Source organism: Anomaloglossus baeobatrachus, chromosome 2, assembly GCF_048569485.1.
Source record: "Anomaloglossus baeobatrachus isolate aAnoBae1 chromosome 2, aAnoBae1.hap1, whole genome shotgun sequence".
NCBI lineage: Eukaryota > Metazoa > Chordata > Amphibia > Anura > Aromobatidae > Anomaloglossus > Anomaloglossus baeobatrachus.
In genome coordinates, this window is record NC_134354.1 from 183,694,274 (window position 1) to 183,715,563 (window position 21,290).

The following is a 21,290-nucleotide window of genomic DNA, read 5'->3' on the forward strand; positions in this document are numbered from 1 at the left end:
ACACAGACCGATATTGCAGAAACTGACATAACGTTGCAAAAATAATAAAAAAAAAAAAATAAAAACAAAAAACAACTATATATTTCGTTCTTGGCATTGGAGAACCTCAGCCGGCTCTCCTGCAGGCGATTCTGATGCTCGGCATGCAGGTAACATACTGGCTACGTCCAGCATACAATACACTTACTTGTACAACTCAACAGGATTTATTTTAAAGACAAAAGAAATAATCCATGGGCAACAACAAACAAGAATTGTGGATGCATAAAGTCTGACTTCTTATCAATACCGAATGCTGGAAACATTTTACTATATTTAGTTTAACTCTTAAAGTGCTAGACTCTCTAGAGCTAAAAACACTTGTATTTGAACATATATCTGAATAACAGGACAGTGTGGGAGCATATTGAGAACAGAAGAAACAGCTTGAGGTACATCCTCTATTTTTTGTATGGTTTATTAGTGCATTTTGTGTTGCCCAAGAAACTCTCCAACATTTTGAGGATCAACAAATATATTCAGTGCTTCACATGGTTTCTCCTTAGCAATGGCTGCCAATTTGTGAAGGATCCAAAATGAACAGAACCTTAAGTGAATACAGAAGGTAACATCTGGACCAGGAATTTGAAGTCTGGTTTGGCTGTACATGGATAAATGCTTCAAACTGCACAGAAAGTGAAGGTTTCCCATCCATGCATTAAGAAATTACATTAGTATTTAATCTTTCCTGAGAGAACAGAAGAATCAGGCATATTGGGGTCCCACATGGCCAAACAGAACAGTGCCACTGCATAGATCTCTCTCCGTGATTGGGAAGAACGCAGTGTCAGAGTTATCCTCAAGCATAGGCCGCTGTTTTTACTTACGCTTTATGGCTTTTTTTTTTTATTATTATTATTATTATTATAGTAACAGCTGTCAGCGGATGCCTAGTAAACAATAGTCATATCACTAATTTTAGCCACTGCATGACTTAAGAGCCTAAAGTAGCATGGCGAAAAAAAGCTCCTCAAATGTATGAGAAACAGAAGCGTTTGCCACGCCACAAATCTTACTCTAGCAGGGTCTGGAGTAGGATCTGTGGCGAGGGGCTCAAAGGTGTACACCACTCATACGATGCTACCAGTTCATGAAGATGATAGAGTCTCTGACTCCAGTCCATCTCTGTTTGTTTGATGTATTGACTCACTCATTGTGTGCACATACCATTAAAAGCCAAAAAAAACAGATATATGTATAGTTAGAGAAATAGGAGAAGCTAGAGAGGCAGTGTACCATATAACTTTTGCTTGTTGTCTGTCAGCTTTACTTTTTTAGTTCTAATAAACTGTCCATTCATTCATGTACCGTATTTTTCGCTTTATAAGACGCACTTTTGTTCCCCCAAATTTTGGGGGAAAGTAGGGGGTGCGTCTTATAAACCGAATATACGGATTATATACTGCATGGTCCAGGGGAGGTGGGGGCCGCTCTGGAGCGGTGCTGGGGGGTTGCTGGGGGAGCTGGTAGAGGCTTGTGAAGCTGCGGGCGGCAGCGTTTGATCTCCTGCACCCGCTCATATAATATGCACAGCCGCTGTCCATCACCATGGTGCTGAAACTGCACCGTGGCGATGGGCTGGGGGAGCTGCGCATATTATCTGCCTGTGCTTACCTTTGATCGCACATGCCCCCTCCCCCTGTGTTAGCTATGGCCCCCATGCTGCTGCCCATAGTAAAATAATAAACTCTTCACTCACCTCCTCCAGCGTGTCTCCCCGGTCTCCCTCCTGCCGCTGTGATCATGCACGCAGAGATATCTCTCTGCTGTCCCGATCACATGACCGGCACTAGAACCAGAAAGTAGGAAGTGCAGGAGACAGGAGGAGCTCAACCCCGAGGAGGGAGAAACGAGACAGGACAGTGCTGCAAAAGGTAAGGAAAGAGTTTATTTTACTAAAAGCAGCAGCATGGGGCCGTGTGCGCCAGCCACAGGGGGGCCGTGTGCGCCAGCCACAGGGGGGCCGTGTGCGCCAGCCACAGGGGGGCCGTGTGCGCCAGCCACAGGGGGGCCGTGTGCGCCAGCCACAGGGGGGCCGTGTGCGCCAGCCACAGGGGGGCCGTGTGCGCCAGCCACAGGGGGGCCGTGTGCGCCAGCCACAGGGGGGCTATATTCAATATAAGGTGGCCATATCCAGATTAAGGGGGCTAATTTTAGGATGGGGGGGCTATGAGGGACATATACTCTATATGATTTGTTAGACGGACACTGGCATTATAAGACGGACCCCATTTAATTAAAAAAAAAAAAAATCTCTATTCCTTCAACAAATTGGGCGTGCGTCTTATAATCCGGTGCGTCTTATAAAGCGAAAAATACGGTATATCTTTTGGGTGTGCACTTGTTTTTACTATGCAGCTCCTTGCTCACTCGGGCTCGTAAATATAAAGTTGGCAAACCCTCAAAAATTAACAGCTTCAGCTGACTTTGCTTTTATGGAACTGGATTTAATTACCAGATTATCATCCCAGTTCATCCTGGGGACTGCTCCTTTTCTCCGTGACGTCACCGCTCTTCAGAGTCTCTGGATCACACTGCGCTCTGTGTGACCCTGAAGTGGCTTTTACAATGAAAGTCTATGGAGTGTCAGAACAAGGCTCAAAACCAGGCTCCATAGACTTACATTGTAAAAGAGAATTCTGGTTCAAGCATAGAGAGTGGGAAGGACAGTGACGTCACTGAGAAGAGAAGCAAAACTGACCTGGATCCCAGAGGTGGTGTTGGAAGCAGACTTAATACACACACACACACACACACACACACACACACACACACACACACTATATAGAGACAGATATAGTATATAAAAAAAATATCATGGGAGTGCCACTTTAAGAAGTGTACGCTTTCTTAATAAATTTAGCACATCTTATTCAAGAGGGAAAAAAGTTCAAGACTTGCATACAAAAATGCCGATCTTAATAAATCCCCCTCCCCCCATATTCTCTCAGCCCACACCATGGAAATATTAAAAGGAGAGAATCCCACTGTATTCCTCAGGCAACGCCAGCAGGCTTCAATGGTACTGTCATTACCCACTGATGTGATGCTGCAGAAAACATTATACTAGCAGTATACTGCGAGCCAAAATATGAGAAAATAAAACCACTCTGAAAATATACCTGATGAAGTTGGGTCTTCAGAAAAGTCAGGTAATTCCTCAGGAGGATCTCCATAAAATGAGTTGAATTTGTGGCTAGATACAGCAGCTAACACTGCTCCCTGTGTACAGAAAAATATTACATACATCAGCGATAAGGAATATCAGCTACAAATCTAGAACGACAAGCGATCTTTGGTTATACATCACATGACTGGAACGAACCAATAAGCTGAAATTAGTTCTACTCAATATTAATACATTAATATTACTACTTGTATTGAGCAGAATTAAGTATACAGACACCCCACATATACTGTATGAGCACACACGCAGCCCCTATATACAGACACACATACACCTTATTCCCGTTCCCCCAGTACTCTGCTACGAAATGATTTAGAGTCATCGTGTCTGCCATCACAGCCGCAAAAGCTGATTATTAGAAAAAGGAGTCGGCGGCTCCTTCCTCCATCAATGTATTCAACCAACTTTATTAACACTGACAAGTCTTAAAAAAACGCACCTAAAAAAAAGTATGAAAAACGCATGAAAACCGCATGAAAAACACATTTTTTCTCAAAAAGCATTGTTTACAATTCTCCCCTCTGCCAGAGGGTGTGTTTTTTTCCGCGCTGAAAAAAAAGCAACGTGTGCACATAGCCTTATGCAGCTTCCAGCAGGTTTTCCTCCAGGATTGCTCTGTATTTAGCGCCTATCTTCCTAACAATTCTGACCAACTTTCTTGTCCATGCTGAAGGCATCTCCACAGCATGATGCTGCCAACACCATGTATGACGGTGGGGGGTGGAGTTATCAGGGTGATATTTAGTGATACCTTTAAGCCACACAACATTTTGTATTTAGCGCCAAAATTTCTACTTTTGTCTCATCTGAACAGAGCACCCTCTGTTAGCTGTGCCCCCTACATGGCTTTTTGCAAACAGAACTTCTTATAACTTGCTTAACCTTCGTCCGGCTGAGTAGGTACAATTGTAACAATTCAGTTTTAAAATTGCAATAAATTTTTTTTTACAAAAGCCGTAGAGGGCTGAAATTTCGGGATATCTCTGCAGTTTTGTTCCAGAATATATTGGCCAAATTTCAATAAAATATCTCCACCCCCTTCTGAGATAAGGGGTCGCTGTTAACGTTGTAAAATTATGCAGCCTGGCGAAGGTTAAAAGAAGAAAAAAAGAAAAAAGGCTAAAGCTTCCATAAAAGACCAGATTTCTAGAGGATACAACTAATAGCTGTCCTGTAGATAGATCCTCCCACCTGAGCTGTGATCTCTGCAGCTCCTCCTGAGTGACCATGGACGGACAAACACACACACACACACACACAAATAACACATAATAATAATAATATTGCATTTATATTAAAGACTGGCACTGTGAGGGTCAGTTCTGACATTGTGCTGTTGTGAGTGGCTCCGCCACACATACTGGCACCTGGGCTGCCTTTATTCGCAGTAGTCAGTCCTTGCAGCATGGGAGCGGTTCAGACATGTCTCAGGTAAGCGGTGTTCTTATATGGTCCTGCTCATTATATGAGACCGTATGGTACGATAATTTATAACAGTGTAGGGACCCCCCTATAGAGATTTGCCGTGACGGGGCAGGGGGGCTCAAATCATTGATCAATCAATTGCAAATAATCTCATTGAATTGTTACAGTAGGAATGAATTTGTGAATATTACACTTTTTATTTTTTCATTGTTGCATGCTACTCCTAGGCAGTGCTGGCTCCCCTCCTCTTTGCATTTACATTAAAGAACCTACATCACAATACAATAAATCTTTGTCTGTCTGACTACGGACTATATCTCATTCTTAACCATCAGGGGCACTGAGCCTACAGGCCAGCACCTCAGGACACCACAAGGACCATATCGGAGGCTTACTAGAAGAGTGTAACCTTCTCTGCTCTTACATTCAAAGAAGAACGCCATGGCAAACATGAGTCTGACATCGGCACTGCTAATATTTAAAATGGTAATACCAAACATCCATTTCATAAAAGGAAACAAAAAAGATGGTGGGCAAACAAATATTTTTGTTACTTAATACAGACCGCACGGTAAAACCACGGAAAGAAGAACACACAACACTGTATGGGCGAAATCATGTACTGCATGTAGTCACTACCACAGCAGTTTGTGATTTGTTACAAAAGAGCTGACAACTCCTTCCTTAATTTAGAGAACTTTTTTTTGTCTTAACTGCAAATCGTTGATCAGCTGCTGGAAGCAGCATGAATGGTAAGGAAGCTGCATTACTAAGCAGGACTGTGCCGTCAGTAAGCTAAGGATCAGACTCCACAGCCCTGAATAACAGATTTCTTATCACCACGTAAGATCCAGAGAGATAGAGATAATGTAATATAAAATATACATGAATACATATATATATATATATATATATATATATATATATATATATATATATATATATATATATATATATTTATTTTAAATAAATGAGGCCTTGGACTGATTTCACCTTGAAATATTGTTTTTATTCTTTTCTTTAAACTTAAAAGGGATTGTCCCAAGAACAAAGTACATTTTAATGGATAGATCTTGGAATACCACATCCAACTGTGAAACTTATTGTTAAGAAAAAAAAAAAAGTTCCTGTGCTGAGATAATCTGATATATATGTGTCCCTGCTATGTGCTGTGTAATGGCTGTGTCTGACCGTACAGGGACATGGTCTGATCATACCACAGCTCCTGGGCAGGGGAAGAAGTAGTAGTGTATACAGACATCACAGTTCGGAATCTCCGATGCTGGCTGCTGTGAGGTACCTTACCTTTAATTTCCTTCTTGCATTAAATTTTCTTAGCTGTTCTACAGTTTCTGGCAAGTGGATCTTGTATGCATAGCGATCTCTTTCCTGTAACCAAGAAAAGTTTAATGGACATAGATGAACAAATAATTGCTGAACGTAGAAACAGTTTGTTCACACATACATTCCTAGGAGTCTCAGTTGTGTTACCAACAATACTTAACTGAATCCACAAACCTTGCATGTAAGTATATATGTATATCTACCTGTATGTCTATTGTATGGGAACGTTAAGTTTAATCTTTAGCTGGTGGATTTAAAAGAGTTGTTCCCCTTCATTTAAATTTCTCCCCTGGATGCAATTTCCTAAACACCTTAAAAAAAAAAAAACAAAAAAAAAAAAAAAAAAAAAAACCAACACGACTTCCCTGCCTGAGGTCCACTGGGCGAGTCTCTGCTGCGGTTACTCGTGTCTGGTCTGGTATTGGCAAGGATATCACATTGACAGCGCAGCAGCCAGTCAGCTATACACATCTGGTGGGGCAATCCCACGTAGCCGGAACGCCCCATTCAGAAACGCTGAGTTCACAGATCAGCTGGTGCGCGGTCAATGTGACACCAGTGCCACATCCAATGCCAGAGAGTGGAGACTTCATGGTGAAACAGAGAGAGGGGGAGTGCAGTGTGATTTTTTTTTGTTGTTTTTTTTTTTTTTTTTTAATGATGGCAAACTTTAACCAAAGGAGGAATGTAACGGAACGGGACCAATTCCCCTAATATGGAACTTCCTGTCTGCCCCATGGGTTTTTGCCTTCCTCTGGATAAACAGGTCAGGCTATGGCTTGAACTTTATGGACTTTTGTCTACCTTCAACCGTTAAAAGTATTACACAATCCCTTTAATTTGATTTTGTGCATAGAGGATAGTTAAGTTATCTTGCAAATTTGTTACTTCTGATCAGAATTGCAGCTTGGATTCTAATTGACAGCAGCTTCAGAATCTTTCAGGCTTCAGACCTTGCATTCATAGTGTTTACGGTTGAAGGTAGACTTAAATCTATCGTGATCAACCCATGACCTGACCCAACATGCTGATCCAGAGGAAAGCAAAAAACAAAATAAAAATAAAGACTCCAAATTAGAGGGAAAAAAATTCCTTCCCAACTCCCTTGCATTAGCAACATACAACCGGGTGAAGTATAGACCCTACACCAGGTAATATACACTAATCTGATGTAGTGACTCTGCCAAACACCTTTGATCCGCTTACCTTCAGCCAGGGGTGATTGAGTGCCTCGTAGACTGTTATTCTTTCGGCAGGGTCCAACATAAGCATGCGGCGTACCAAGTCTTTAGCACTTTCAGATATATGGCTCCATTGTCGTGGATTCATCTAAAAATGTAAAAGGCGAAAAATATATATCAATTTAGCAGCTACCTGATAAAAATTTGCGCACTCTTACTTAGCAACTAAAATTACATTCAGTTTCATCAGAAGCATTAGTTAATCGGCATTATGTCAGTTTTGTCAAATAAAATTTGACCAAGTTCACACCTAAAACCGCAAGACGTATTCTGCTGCTACTTTCCTAAGAAGGCAGAAAAACAAGCAACACTTACTGCAGCTTTCTGAAACTTTAGCAAGTTTTGCCACGAGTTTAGAAAATGTCCGCAACAAAAACATGGAAACCCGCCCAGTGGCAATTACCGTAGTAGTTAAATGATAAATCGATGAGGATTTTTGCTGCACTATCACCTGATTTTGAGCGTAGTGTTCTCTATGGAGTTTGTTTCTCCTGTCTAGTGCAAAGACTATGCCCTAGGTCTCATGAAAAAAAGGGATCAATCAGGATCGATTGCTTTTTACTCAACATTTTATAGGAGGAAACAGAACTTGGAGTGAGAAAGATTAAGTGGTTATTGCACAAGACTTAGGACTTCCATCTGTTTCCTAATTATTAAAAGGATCTTGCTGAAGTAAACAAAAAGACTGGACAGAATATTTAAAAAAAATAAAAATATCAGCCAACAATGACGTCTGTCCGGTGACAATATTTCATGAATAAAGAGGTTTGTTTAGAAACCACACCACCACAGAACACCAAAGAAAATGTAAAGGTTGTATTTATTCAGCATTGTTGTATGATTGCATTTGCTTTACAAAGATTAATTTACAGTGGGTACCGAAAATATTCAGACCCCCTTTATATTTTTCACTCTGTTTCATTGCAGACATCTTGACAGCAAAAAACTCCCCAGAAATGTAGAAATTTTTGCAAATTTATTAAAGAAAAACTGATATATCACATGGTCATAAGTATTCAGACCCTTTGCTCAGACACTCATTTAAGTCACATGCTGTCCATTTTCTTGTGAGCCTCCTTGAGATGATTCTACTCCTTCATTGGAGTTCAGCTGTGTGTAATTAAACTGATACGACTTGATTTGGAAAGGCACACACCTGTCTATATAAGACCTTGCAGGTCACAGTGCATGTCAGACCAAATGAGAATCATGAGGTCAAAGGAACTGCCCAAGCAGCTCAGAGATAGAATTGTGGCAAGGCACAGATCTGGCCATGGTTAAAAAAAAGAATTTCTGCAATACTCAAGATTCCTAAGAGCACAGTGGCCTCCATAATCTTTAAATGGAAGAAGTTTGGAACCACCAGAACTCTTCCTAGACCCGGCCGTCCAGCCAAAGTGAGCAATCCTGGGAGAAGAGCCTTGGTGAGAGCGGTGAAGAAGAACCCCTAGATCACTGTGCCTGAGCTCCAGAGATGCAGTAGGGAGATGGCAGAAAGTTCTATAAAGTTAACTATCACGGCAGCCCTCAACTAGTCGGGCCTTTATGGCAGAGTGGCTCAACGGAAGCCTCTCCTCAGTGCAAAGTAAAAGCCTCATAGAGTTTGCAAAAAAACCACAAACACATGAAGGACTCCCAGACTATGGGAAATAAGATTCTCTCGTCTGATGAGATGAAGACAGAATTATCACAAAAAAGTTCTAAGCGGTATGTTTGGAGAATACCAGGTACCTCATCACAGTGAAACATGGTGGTGGCAGCATCATGCCAGAGGGGTGTTTTTTAGCTGCAGGGACAGGACAACTGGTTGCAATTGAAAGATGAATGTGCCAAGTAGATAGCTATCCTGGAAAAAACCTCTTCCAGACTGCTCTTGCCCTTGTGCGCGCTTACCATCCTCACCGCCTTCTCATCCTGTTATTTACATGCTGCTCCTGTCATGCGCAGCGCATGTCAGAAGCAGACATGTAAACACCAGGATGACAAGGCGGTGAGAATAGTAAGCGCGCACACACGAGATTCTGAAGGATATGATGTGACGTCGCTCATGTAAATCCATGGTATCACGCCCACAAGGGCGTGATTCCATGGAAAGTATGCAAACACCCACAGGGCGATGCAACGCCCATGGGGCTAGAGACCCTGCTCATTTATATAGAGAACTAGAAGGTGGCCCGATTCTAACGCATTGGGTATTCTAGAATTTATTGTTTGGTAATGTATGTTTTTTGTGTATAAATTATATATATATATATATATATATATATATATATTATTATATTATATTATAATATAAATATATATATATATATATATATTATTATATTATATTATAATATAAATATATATAAATACATATATATATTTATTATTATTATATTATAATATAAATATATATATAAATATATATATATATATATATTATATATTATATATATATATATATATATATATATATATATATATATATATATATATATATATATATATATATATATATATATATATATATATATATATATATATATATATATATATATATATATATATATATATATATATATATATATATATATATATATATATATATATATATATATATATATATATATATATATATATATATATATATATCTATCTATCTCGATGTTGTTGTGTGTAGTTGCCAGTGTTTGTGTAGGGCACTGTAAATGTTCTGGGTGTTGTCTGGGTGGGGGTGTGTGTGAGAGCGGTGCTGTACGTGTGTTGCGTTGTGTGTGTTGCGTTGTTTGTGGAGCACTGTGTCTACAGCGTTCTGTGCGTGGTGCTGTGTATGTTGCGCGGTTTGTGTGGGTGTGGAGTGCGTGTGTGTGTTTTGGGGAAGGTATGTTTTGTGCAGTGTGTGTTGCGCGGTATGTGCGTATATTTGTGTATGCCGCGGTGTTTGTGTGTTGGGTGTTGTGTGTGTGTGTTGGGGGGAGGTGTGCACCTCCCATCGTGCGCCATCCCCCATGCTGCGCACCCCCCATCGTGCCCCATCCCCCATGCTGTGCACCCCCCATCGTGCCCCATCCCCCATGCTGCGCACCCCCCATCGTGCTCCATCCCCCATGCTGCCCACCCCCCATCGTGCTCCATCCCCTATGCTGCGCATTCCCCATCGTGCTCCATCCCCCATGCTGCGCACTCCCCATCGTGCTCCATCCTCCATGCTGCGCACTCCCCATCGTGCTCCATCCTCCATGCTGCGCACTTCCCATCGTGCTCCATCCCCCATGCTATAATAGTTCTCCTATTATACTCAGAGAGGAGTATAATAGGAGGACTATAATAGGAGGAGTAGTCCTGGGGGGAGAGGAGTATAATGCCGGCTCCCTGCACATGTGTACCGGGAGCCGGTGTACGCTGGTAACTATGATACAAATCGGGTAACTAAGGGACCTTAGTTACCCGATGTGTATAATGGTTACCAGCGTTCACCGGCTCCGTCAAGATCCCAGCATCGCAAGGTTATGTCTGGCGCTGCTGGGATCGTGACGGAGCCGGTGTACACTGGTAACTATGATACACATCGGGTAACTAAGGGACCTTAGTTACCCGATGTGTATAATGGTTACCAGCGTTCACCGGCTCCGTCACGATCCCAGCAGCGCAAGGTTATGTCTGGCGATGCGTGCGGAGGGCCGGGGCGAGTGGCCAATCCATGCGGAGGGCGGGGCCAGGCCGAGGCGACCGACCAATCCGTGGGGGGGCGGAGCTGAGGCGAGGCGAGCAGCCAATCCGTGCGGAGGGCGGGGCCATGGCGAGCCCAGCGGCCAATCAGCTTTGTGTCACCGTAAGGACACAATTTTGGAGCAAGACAGACAGACAGACAGACTAAGGCAATTATATATATAGATATGAAAGGAATAAAACATTTTATTACCTTCATATTACACATTATTACAACAAAGGGATGGGTAGGGTCCTGCTTGTAGGTTATAATGCTTTTTTGCCCTGACAGGTTCTCTTTCTAAAAAAAAAAAAAAAAAATTGCAAACATTTCTACATTTCTGTTTTTTTTCTGTCACGATGGGGTGCAGAGTGTACATTAATAAGAAAAAAAACCCAACTTTTTTGAATTTGACAAACGGCTGCAATGAAAGTGAAAAATTTAAAGGGGTCTGAATACTTTCTATACCATTGGTAGGATTGGTGGAAACTTGTTGATTGGTGGTGGTCTGCCCATGGGGACCTGCACTGCTGGGCAGAATGGGGCACAGTTAGGATGGAGGAGCAGTGAACACACTTGACCGCCACTCCATTCATTCCCTATAAAGGCGGTCATGCGCTGCATGGAGGCACCCGCCACTCATTAAACGCACCACTTTACACAACCCTCCGATTCATAATATTAGCTTTGGAAATAGAAGTTAAAGAGAAAAAAGTTAGGAAGGGTTTAAACTATTAAATATAGTTAAGTCTAGGAATATTTCGATAGTGACCAAATCTTTGTGATTTGGGGTCTGCATGACACTATTTTAGATTTAAAGGGAACCAACCAGCAGGTTCTTGCCCTATAAACTATAGGCAGTGCAATAATGTCACTAAGATATGGATTAAAATGATGATACCTTTAGTTGAAAAATCTGAGGCTTTATTGCAGAGCAATCTTTGTCCAAACTTCCGAAAATGACATAATTTGGGCACAGTTTGAGCATCGGGGCAGGACTTTGTAGGTCAGGTCCTTTTTTTTTTAATCATTACTCCTCCTGCCTTGCCTCCTTTTCTTCGAATTTTGCAGCGCCATTACCACTGTTGGTGTGGGCACATTGCTATGACGACATTGTCATCGATAAAATGGTGGCAGAATTAGCGTATGCATGGACCAGGATCTCTGGCGCCATTTTATTGAAGACACTGTGGAGATGAATGAGCGGCGGATGCACATGTGCAGATTGAATTTATTTTTTCCCCACCAGAACATGCGCTGCCACTGCTCAGTAATCTCCAGAGTCCGTAGGAGATCGCAATAGGCACCGATTAAAGAGTAATTTGATTCAAGAGGACTTCACAATAGCAATACACATGCGCCAACAGCAGTAATAGTGGCGGCAGCATAAAATTTAAATAAAGAAAAAGGAGGGAAGGCAGAAGAAGCAATGACAAAAAGAGGACCAGGCCTCCAAAGTCCCGCCCGTTGCGTAAACCTGTGCACAAATTACATCATTTTGGAAAGTTTGGATTGCTCAACTAAAGGCATTATTTTAAATCAGCATTCTTGCACTATCATACAATACTTTGATCTGCCCTGAGCAGAGAAGATCAAAGGACGCCTGCGCAGGACCTCAGTGCCGGCTAGTGTGGATGACATAGGATGCGTCATGCACGCCGACTTCAGAAGGAGAACAAAGATGGCCGAAAGAGGAGGCACCGCTCCCGGAGAACGGAGACGCCCATTCGGCCAGTCTGCACCGGAGGGACCTTCTAGGTGAGTATTATAAAAAGTGTTTATGTTCTACACAGTGGCCTGGGCTTTTATATACATGTTAGAATGCTGTAAATAAGAGCTCACTGGTGGTGGCTCTAGCTTATATGGTGACAGGTTCCCTTTAAAGAGCTGTAATTTGTAAACCCTTACTCCAATTAGGATGTGAATACCCTCATTGTAAGGCTGGATTCACACGATCGTATGGATTCCGATGCGAGTGTATCGGATGCAAAATGCTAATGACCCTCGGCTCCCGCTCTACTGTGAACATGGTCCAAGTAACATGCCACTGTGACCGGATCCTGCGATTAGATCCCAGATGCGGAGGAGATGGAGGGATTAATCTCCCCATCTCTACATTGTCATTTGATGAAATGATCACACTGCACTCAGATATCATCCAAATATAGTGCAATGGTTCACTCGCACCCATAGATTTGTATAGGTGCAACTGACACGGCTCTCGCTGACAATCACAGCATGCTGAAACATTTCGCTCATCCAGAATCTGACCATCTGTTCTCCATTCTTTTTTCACACTGCACTCGTTCAAGTCATACGCTCGTGTGAGCGTACCCTAAAGCTGAGAGTCTGTACTTTAAACCCATATGAATTACACTAAACACAAAAAAAAATCCTCAGCAAAAGGTAATCTGTCTGTTTTATGAAGGTAATGGGTTGATTCCAAAAATATGCTTAGTTTTGCTCTATCACAAAGTTTCTGAGATAGTAGTTTTGTCATTTCTGCATTTTCAATGTATGCTGGACCCCTCGTGATATGCTGAAGTTGTTAAAATGGTCTTCGTGACTGGTTGAATATGAGGAAAGTGGCTATGCCAATTACAGTTCCCATGATTTGGAGAGATCCCAAAAATCATAGTGATGACTGCTACTTTTGTTTTGTTAAACTGAAAAGCTTTTCTACAAAGAACAAACATAAGATTAATTACCCTAAACTTGAATCTGCGATTAGGCCAGTTCAACATGATGGTACCTTGCCAGTTCCTGTACCACCGTTGTCTGGATTGGATGAAAATGAAGTAGAATATGAAGACTATGGAGCTGAAGCTAATGGCGAAGATATGGAGAACTCAAGTCAAGATGAGTATGTACCTGATGGAGCAGCCAGAATGCTTTACTCAACATGAATTACATGATCTCATCAGAGACCTTTCATTGTCAAAAGATAAAAGCTGAACTTCTTGCATCTAGGTTGAAACAGAAGAACCTTCTTCATGATGATGTCAAAGTGTGCTATTACCAAAGCAGAAGTAACACTAACACAATGTTTCACAGTTGGACCAATGGTGTACTGTTACAATGTGAATGGCCTCCTTGAAGAACTGAAGAGTATTTAGTTGCAGATTGGCGATTGACTTATCACAGAGGGGTCTGAAAGCACTGTTTCACAAAGGAAATATGAAACCAACAATCCCTATTGCTCACTCATCTAAAGGAAAGTTATGAAAATCTGTCAGTTGTTTTGGATGCTATACAATATAAGCATCATCAATGGAATATCTGTGCAATTTTGAAAGTGATTGGTCTGCTAATGGGAATGCAAGGAGGTTTCAGAAAATATTGTTGCTTCTTGTGTTTATGGGACAGTAGAAATACAGTAGAGTATTATGTTCGTCATGATTGGGGACAGAGAAACATCTCTGCTCCAGGTAGAGACAATGTTCAGCATAATCCTTTAGTTGCTCCAACAAAAATCTTTCTTCCTCCACTACATATAAAGTTGGGATTGAGTTAAAACTTTATGAAAGCCATGGCAAAGACAAATTCACAAAGGTCCCAGTACATTTCACAGAAATTCTCCAGCATGTCACCAGCAAAATTGAAGGAAACGGTATTTGTTGGATACCCAGGAAGACCCCACTTCTTACTCCGAGACATAAAGCCAGGCTGGAGTTTGCCAAAACTTACCTGAGAAAGCCTAAAACGTTTTGGAAGAATGTTCCCTGATCAGATGAGACAAAAGTAGAGCTTTTGGGCAAAGCCATCAACAGAGTTTACAGGGGAAAAAAAAAAAAAAGAAGAAGAGGCATTCAAAGAAAAGAACACGGTCCCTACAGTCAAACATAGCGGAGGTTCCCTGATGTTTTGGTGTTGCTTTGCTGCCTCTGGCACCCGACTGCTTGACCGTGCGCATGGCATTATGAAGTCTGAAGACTACCAACAAATTTTGCAGCATAATGTAGGGCCGAGTGTGAGAAAGCTGGGTCTCCCTGAGAGGTCATGGGTCTTCCAGCAGGACAATGACCCAAAACACACTTCAGAAAGCACTAGAAAATGGTTTGATAGAAAGCACTGGAGACTACTAAAGTGGCCAGCAATGAGTCCAGACCTGAATCCCATAGAACACCTGTGGAGAGATCTCAAAATGGCAGTTTGGAGAAGGCACCCTTCGCATCTCAGGGACCCGGAGCAGTTTGCCAAAGAAGAATGGTCTAAAATTCCAGCAGAGCATTGTAAGAAACTCATTGATGGTTACGGGAAGCGGTTGTTCGCAGTTATTTTGGCTAAAGGTTGTGCAACCAAGTATTAGGCTAATGGTCATGTCACACACAACGGCAGCGATGTCGCTGCTAAGTCGCCATTTTCTGTGACGTAGCAGCAACCTTGCTAGCGATGTCGCTGTGTGTGTGACATCCAGCAACGACCTGGCCCCTGCTGTGAGGCCGCCGGTTGTTGCTGAATGTCCTGGACCATTTTTTGGTCGTTGCTCTCCCGCTGTGAAGCACAGATCGCTGTGTGTGACAGCGAGAGAGCAACGAACTGAATGTGCAGGGAGCCGACTTCTGCGGACGCTGGTAACCAAGGTAAATATCCTCTAACCAAGCAAAGGCTTTGCTTGGTTACCCGATATTTACCTTAGTTACCAGCGTCCGCAGCTTCTTGAAGCCAGCTCCCTGCACACGTAACCAAGGTACACATCGGGTAACTATAAGCGAAGCGCTTTGTTTAGTAACCCGATGTGTACTATGGTTACGAAGCACAGCGTCGTTACACGGGTCGCTGGTGGCTGATCTCTGATTGCTGTGGAGATCGGTTTGACAGCTCACCAGCGACGCTCCAGCGATCTCTGCCAGGTTAGATCGCTGGAGCATCGCTATGTGTGACGGTACCTTAAGGGTGCCAATACTTTTGTCTGGCCCATTTTTGGAGTTTTGTGTGAAATGATCAATCATTTGATTTTTGTTTCATTCTCTTTTGTGTTTTTTCATTGCAAGCAAAATAAATGAAGATAATACCAAAGAATTTGTGATTGCAATCATTTTAAAGAAGAAACTGAGTATTATCTGACAATTGCAGGGGTGCCAATACTTTTGGTCAGCACTGTATGTGGATTTGGTTGTGAAATTCACATATGAATTGCAAAGGAAAAAAAATATGGTGAAAATTGGCAAAAAATACACACGATGTGGATATAACTCTACATTGCAAGAAAATTACTGCGCACAAGTGTTTTCAGAGTGGACCTTATTGCTTCTGACATGCGCACAGTGTGTATGAACACTTAGGCTATGTGCATACATTTACCATTTGAAACAGATATTTGGACCAAAAACAAGAGGGAAAAATGCTGTGTAGAGTACAATTTTTTTGCTTATGCATTTCAATAGGTGAAAAATGCTGAAAAAACGCTGACATAATTAACGTACCACATAATTGAAAAACAAGCAGCATGAGAATTCAGAAATCTCATTTACTTTTCTGGTATTGTGAATCGCAGAGTTTTATGCCTTTGAAATATACACGAAAAAAAACTGTGTGAACAAGCCCTTAGGAAAAGTGGCAGCATTTTCTGTGTTTCTGTACCCTATCTGGCAATGTTTCCACAAGTTGGAGAATAAAAATTAAACTTATTTTAATCAGGTGGACCCTAGGCATGCCTCAGCTATATGGATATGTGCACACGCAGTGTTAAGCCTGCTTTACATGTTACAATTACATATGCGATCTCGTATGCGATATGACACGCCCCCATCGTATGTGCGGCACGTTCAATTTGTTGCCCGTGTCGGACAAACTATTAAATCCCGTCACACATATCCGTCCATACGACCTCGATGTGGGCGGCGAACATACTCTTCCTGGAGTGGGAGGGACGTTCTGTATCACATCGACGTCAAATGGCAGCCGGCCAATAGAAGAGGAGGGGCGGAGATGAGCGGGACATAAACATCCCGCCCACCTCCTTCCTTCCGCATTGCAGGAGGGACACAGGTAAGATGTATTCATCGTTCCCAGGGTGTCACACACTGCGATGTGTGCTGCCTCGGGAACATTGAACAACCGGACGTTCAATTTTTAGTAATTGTACGACGTGTATGCGATCAACTTTTTTTGTTCAATCGCAAGTAGGTTTCACACACTACAATATCACTATCGATGCCGGTTGTGCGTGACTTACAACGTGACCCCGCCGACACATTGTTAGATATGTTGTAGCGTGTAAAGCCCGCTTTAGTGTGGAAGCAGTTTTAGTGCTATTTTGTATGGGCTTCCATATGTTTCACCTGTGCAAACCACACTAAAAAATGCAATGCAAACCACAGAAGTTAGATGTAGAATGTTCTTTTTTTTCTGGTTGTGAGCACCTAATAGAAATAAGACAGGGTCACCTACCTTGTATTTTCCTTTGATAATGCCCTCAAACAATCTCTCCTTTGTGCCATAAAAAGGCAAACAGCCACTTAACAGGATAAAAAGAATTACACCACATCCCCAGACATCTACAGGTTTGCCATAAGGCTCTCTCTTCACCACCTCTGGAGCCATAAAGTGCGGAGTTCCTACACGACCTAGTGGAAGCAGAACAAGACAAGTTTTATTACTGGAGCTACATTAAAAAAAAACAAAAAAAACAAAGATGATCTGTGTAAATCTGAACATTTACAGAATTCTGAGCGGACTACAAAATAAATGTTACAGAGCAGAAGTCTAAAATTGATTCCACTAGACTCATTAACCCCTTCAGCCCCCAGCTAGTTTTCACCTTAAAGACCCGGCCATTTTTTGCAATTCTGACCAGTGTCACTTTGACAGGTTATAACTCTGGAACGCTTCAACGGATCCTGGCGATTTTGTCATTGTTTTTTCGTGACATATTGTACTTCATGTCAATGGTAAATTTAGGCCGATATTTTTTGCGTTTAGTTGTGTAAATTTCAGAAATTTGGCGAAAAGTTTGCAATTTTCAAAATTTTAACTTTTATGCCCATAAATCTGAGCGTTACGTCACACAAAATAGTTACTAAATAACATTTCCCACATGTCTACTTTACTCCAGCGCAACTTTCAAAACAATTTTTTTTTTTTCGTTAGGAAGTTAGAAGGGTTCAAAGTTAATCAGCAATTTCTCATTTTTCCTACAAAATTTACAAAAAAAAAATTTTTTGGGTACCACATCATATTTGGAGTGATTTGAGAAACCTAGGCAACAGAAAATACTCAAAAGTGACCCCATTCTAAATACTGCACCCTTTAGTCTACTCAAAACCACATCCAAGAAGTTTATTAACCCTTTAGGAGCTTCACAGTAACCAAAGCAATGTAGAAGGAAAAAATGAATTTTTTTTTACACAAAACAGTTACTTTAGCCGTAAAAATATCAATATATCAAAAACTGCCGATCCTCAACTGGAGAGTAGCCAACTTAAGAGCATTACTTCCTAATCCTAAATCCACCAGTCCTTTCTTGGTCTTGCCATTACGAGAGCCTGTCCCTTTGCCAGATACACCACCCTACCAGTCCATAATCTGTGTCTGGTACTGCAGGAGAGCTGCAAACAAGTCGAGAAGAGTTAAAGTTACTCATTTTAAAAAAAAAAAAAAAAAAAGCAGACCCAGTCTAATCCTGGAGAAAATTTCTGCAGAGATAGATGAAAAAAAAAAAAAAAAAACCTTACAAAAAAGTAAGCTTTTAAATGAAATCTGTCAATAGGATCAACCCTCCTAAGACGTATATATCCTATCAAGGCTGCGGTTATACCGGTTGCTTGTGCACCTTTTCTACCACACTTTTTCCTTCCACTCAACCTTCCATTAATATGCTTGGATGCAGCACACTGAACAGCAATCTTCTTTAGCAATGACCTTTTGTGGCTTACACTCCTTGGAGTGTGTCAATGACTGCCTTCTGGGCATCTGTCAAGTCAGCAGTCTTCCCCCATGATTGCTAACTGAACAAGAGTATTGTGTGCAACATAATTTTATTGAACAAAAATAAAAACACAGTGTATTACAAGCAAGCATGAAGGGGAGTATAACAAAATATGGGATCAGTAAACAGTAACGCACCCACATAAAATAAGTAGCACAGATGAAAGAGGATAACAGCAAAAGTGCAGTCAAATAGATATGTATCAATGTAAATATCCTCCACTCCTCCTGCCTCAAGCACAGTAATGAGATACAAATGTTAGAAAAGTTTAGTCTAAAGTGCCAAGTGCAGAAGTGCTTAGAGCACAGTGGGTATTATAAAGGGTGGTAAAAAATACCTGAACACAACCCATCACTACACAGGACTATAAATAATTAATGAGGTAGAATGTGTATATTACCTAAAGTACCTAGTGTGGGATGGTATACAGGAAGAGTTCCAATCAGCCATAGCTATCCCCTAGAGGACCTGGAGACCCAAAAGGTACGTTTCCGCTAGGGGAAGGGAGGCTGTTGCGGGGAGGGAGATCCTGCACTTTTGCGCTTATCCTTTTTTTATCTGTGCTACTTATTTTATGTGGGTGCGTTACTCTTTACTAACCCCATATTCTGCCATACTCCCCTTCATGACAGTGTTTTTATTGACCTGTCCTGTTTGCGATCCACTTTTTGTTCAATAAAATTATGCTATGTTGCGCGCAATACTCTTGATCAATTATTGTACTCAGAGCAGTGCAGAGCAAGGGTCTAGCCTTACTTGACACACCAATTGCTATTATGTTTTGCATGAGTTTGAGAAATTTTGTTTGGACCTTTCCCCATGATTGTGTAGCCTACTGAACCAGACTAAGGGGCTATTTGAAATGCTGAGGAAGCCTTTGCCGGTGTTTTGTGGCAATGATTCAAATTTTCTGAGATAAGGACTTTTGGGTTTTCATTGGCTATAAGCCATAATCCTCATTAACAGAAATAAACACTTGGAATAGATCACTGTGTAATGACTCCATATATGCGTTTCCCTCTTTGTACTGAATTACTGAAATTAACTTTATTGAGACACACTTGTGTCTTAGGAAATTAAATAAAATGATCCTTTGTTATGTCATCAGAGTTCTTATTCCAGAGAAATCCACATATTTCATATATGGTTCATCAGTGGTTAGCACTGCAGTCTTGCAGCGCTGGGGTCCTGGGTTCAAATCCTACCAAGGACACTATCTGCAAGGAGTTTGTATGTTCTCCCCGTGTTTGCGTGAGTTTCCTCCGGGTACTCCGGTTTCCTCCCACACTCCAAAGACATACAGATAGGAACTCTATTGTGAGCCCCAATGGGGACAGTGTTGCCAATGTATGTAAAGTGCTATGGAATTAATAGCGCTATAGAAATGAATAAATTATTATTATTAATTATATATGTATATAAGCGGTTATGATCTCTGGCCAGACATTGATCTCCTGTAGAATCTGCCTCCAGAGCTTATTTTAAATGAAAGGGGGCGTTACCAGTGTCAGACATGTAATGGCCGACACTTTTCCTAGATTTCACTGCAGAGCTGCATATGACAGTACAGCACAAGATCTCATTCAGACGTCATCTTTTTGCGTACAGGTGTTCTAGGTGTTTTATTTTTACAGATAGCTCTCACAATAGTCTCTTTCTCTAATAGTGAATGGGGCAATTCACCTGTCCGAGATTTTCGGCACATCAAGTAGTTGCGCAGATCCATGAAGATGCATCAGATATTGATCTGACGGTTGCATAAAAAAAAAATAGCAATGCAGTTGTACAGATCCGTGAGAAAATAAAATAAGACAGCTCTGACACCTTGCTAGTGCTGTTCGATTTTCACAGACTGCTAGATAGGAAATTAGAGGGTGGTTGTTTTTTTTAACGTTTGAGAAAAAAAAGATTAGGGAAAAAAAGTGGTCTAAAAAATTAAAGACAAATGGTCGTCTAAATGAAGCTTTAAGCAAACCTGCAGTTGTCCTCTCAGTGCGTCAGCTTCTAGCTCGCAGGCAGTGTTGCAGTACAGCAGAGCTGTGAGATCTGCAGCTGTAAACATGTTTGTAATGAGCCCAAGCTCCGTTCCACTGTACTCCGTTTCATGTCTCAGACTAGTAACGCCCTCTTACGTAATAAGCTCCGGAGGTTGATAACATGGAGATCAGTGTCCTGTCCATAGTTCTTAACAGGTCATTTACATACTATGAGAATGGGGATTTCTCTGGAATAAGACGTTGGATCGCAGATCTCAAGGCATCATTGTATTCAGCTTCCTATTACCTACATGTCCATACAGATGGCTCAGGAGGGTTGATGCTACCGACAGATTCACTGACATTTTTGTAGGGCCTTCCATCTAAACACTTGCATTAATAGCAGTTTTGTTTTGTTTTTTGCAATCAAAAGGTTGTGAAAGCTGGAAATTGGGAA

General features: G+C 41.6%; 1 protein-coding gene across 11 annotated transcripts in view; it reads right to left on the reverse strand.

Annotated features, from left to right (window-relative positions):
• The window catches only part of CASK (calcium/calmodulin dependent serine protein kinase), a 431,912-nt gene that overhangs the window by 209,335 nt on the left and 201,287 nt on the right, over positions 1-21,290 (reverse strand). For all 11 annotated transcript variants that reach the window (XM_075335532.1, XM_075335528.1, XM_075335526.1 and 8 more), the window contains 4 exons: positions 17,321-17,496; positions 7,202-7,324; positions 5,957-6,040; positions 3,162-3,261 (listed from right to left, as the gene is read on the reverse strand). In XM_075335532.1, coding sequence (XP_075191647.1) covers positions 3,162-3,261; positions 5,957-6,040; positions 7,202-7,324; positions 17,321-17,496 — 483 coding nt within the window. The remainder of the gene's footprint in view (positions 1-3,161; positions 3,262-5,956; positions 6,041-7,201; positions 7,325-17,320; positions 17,497-21,290) is intronic.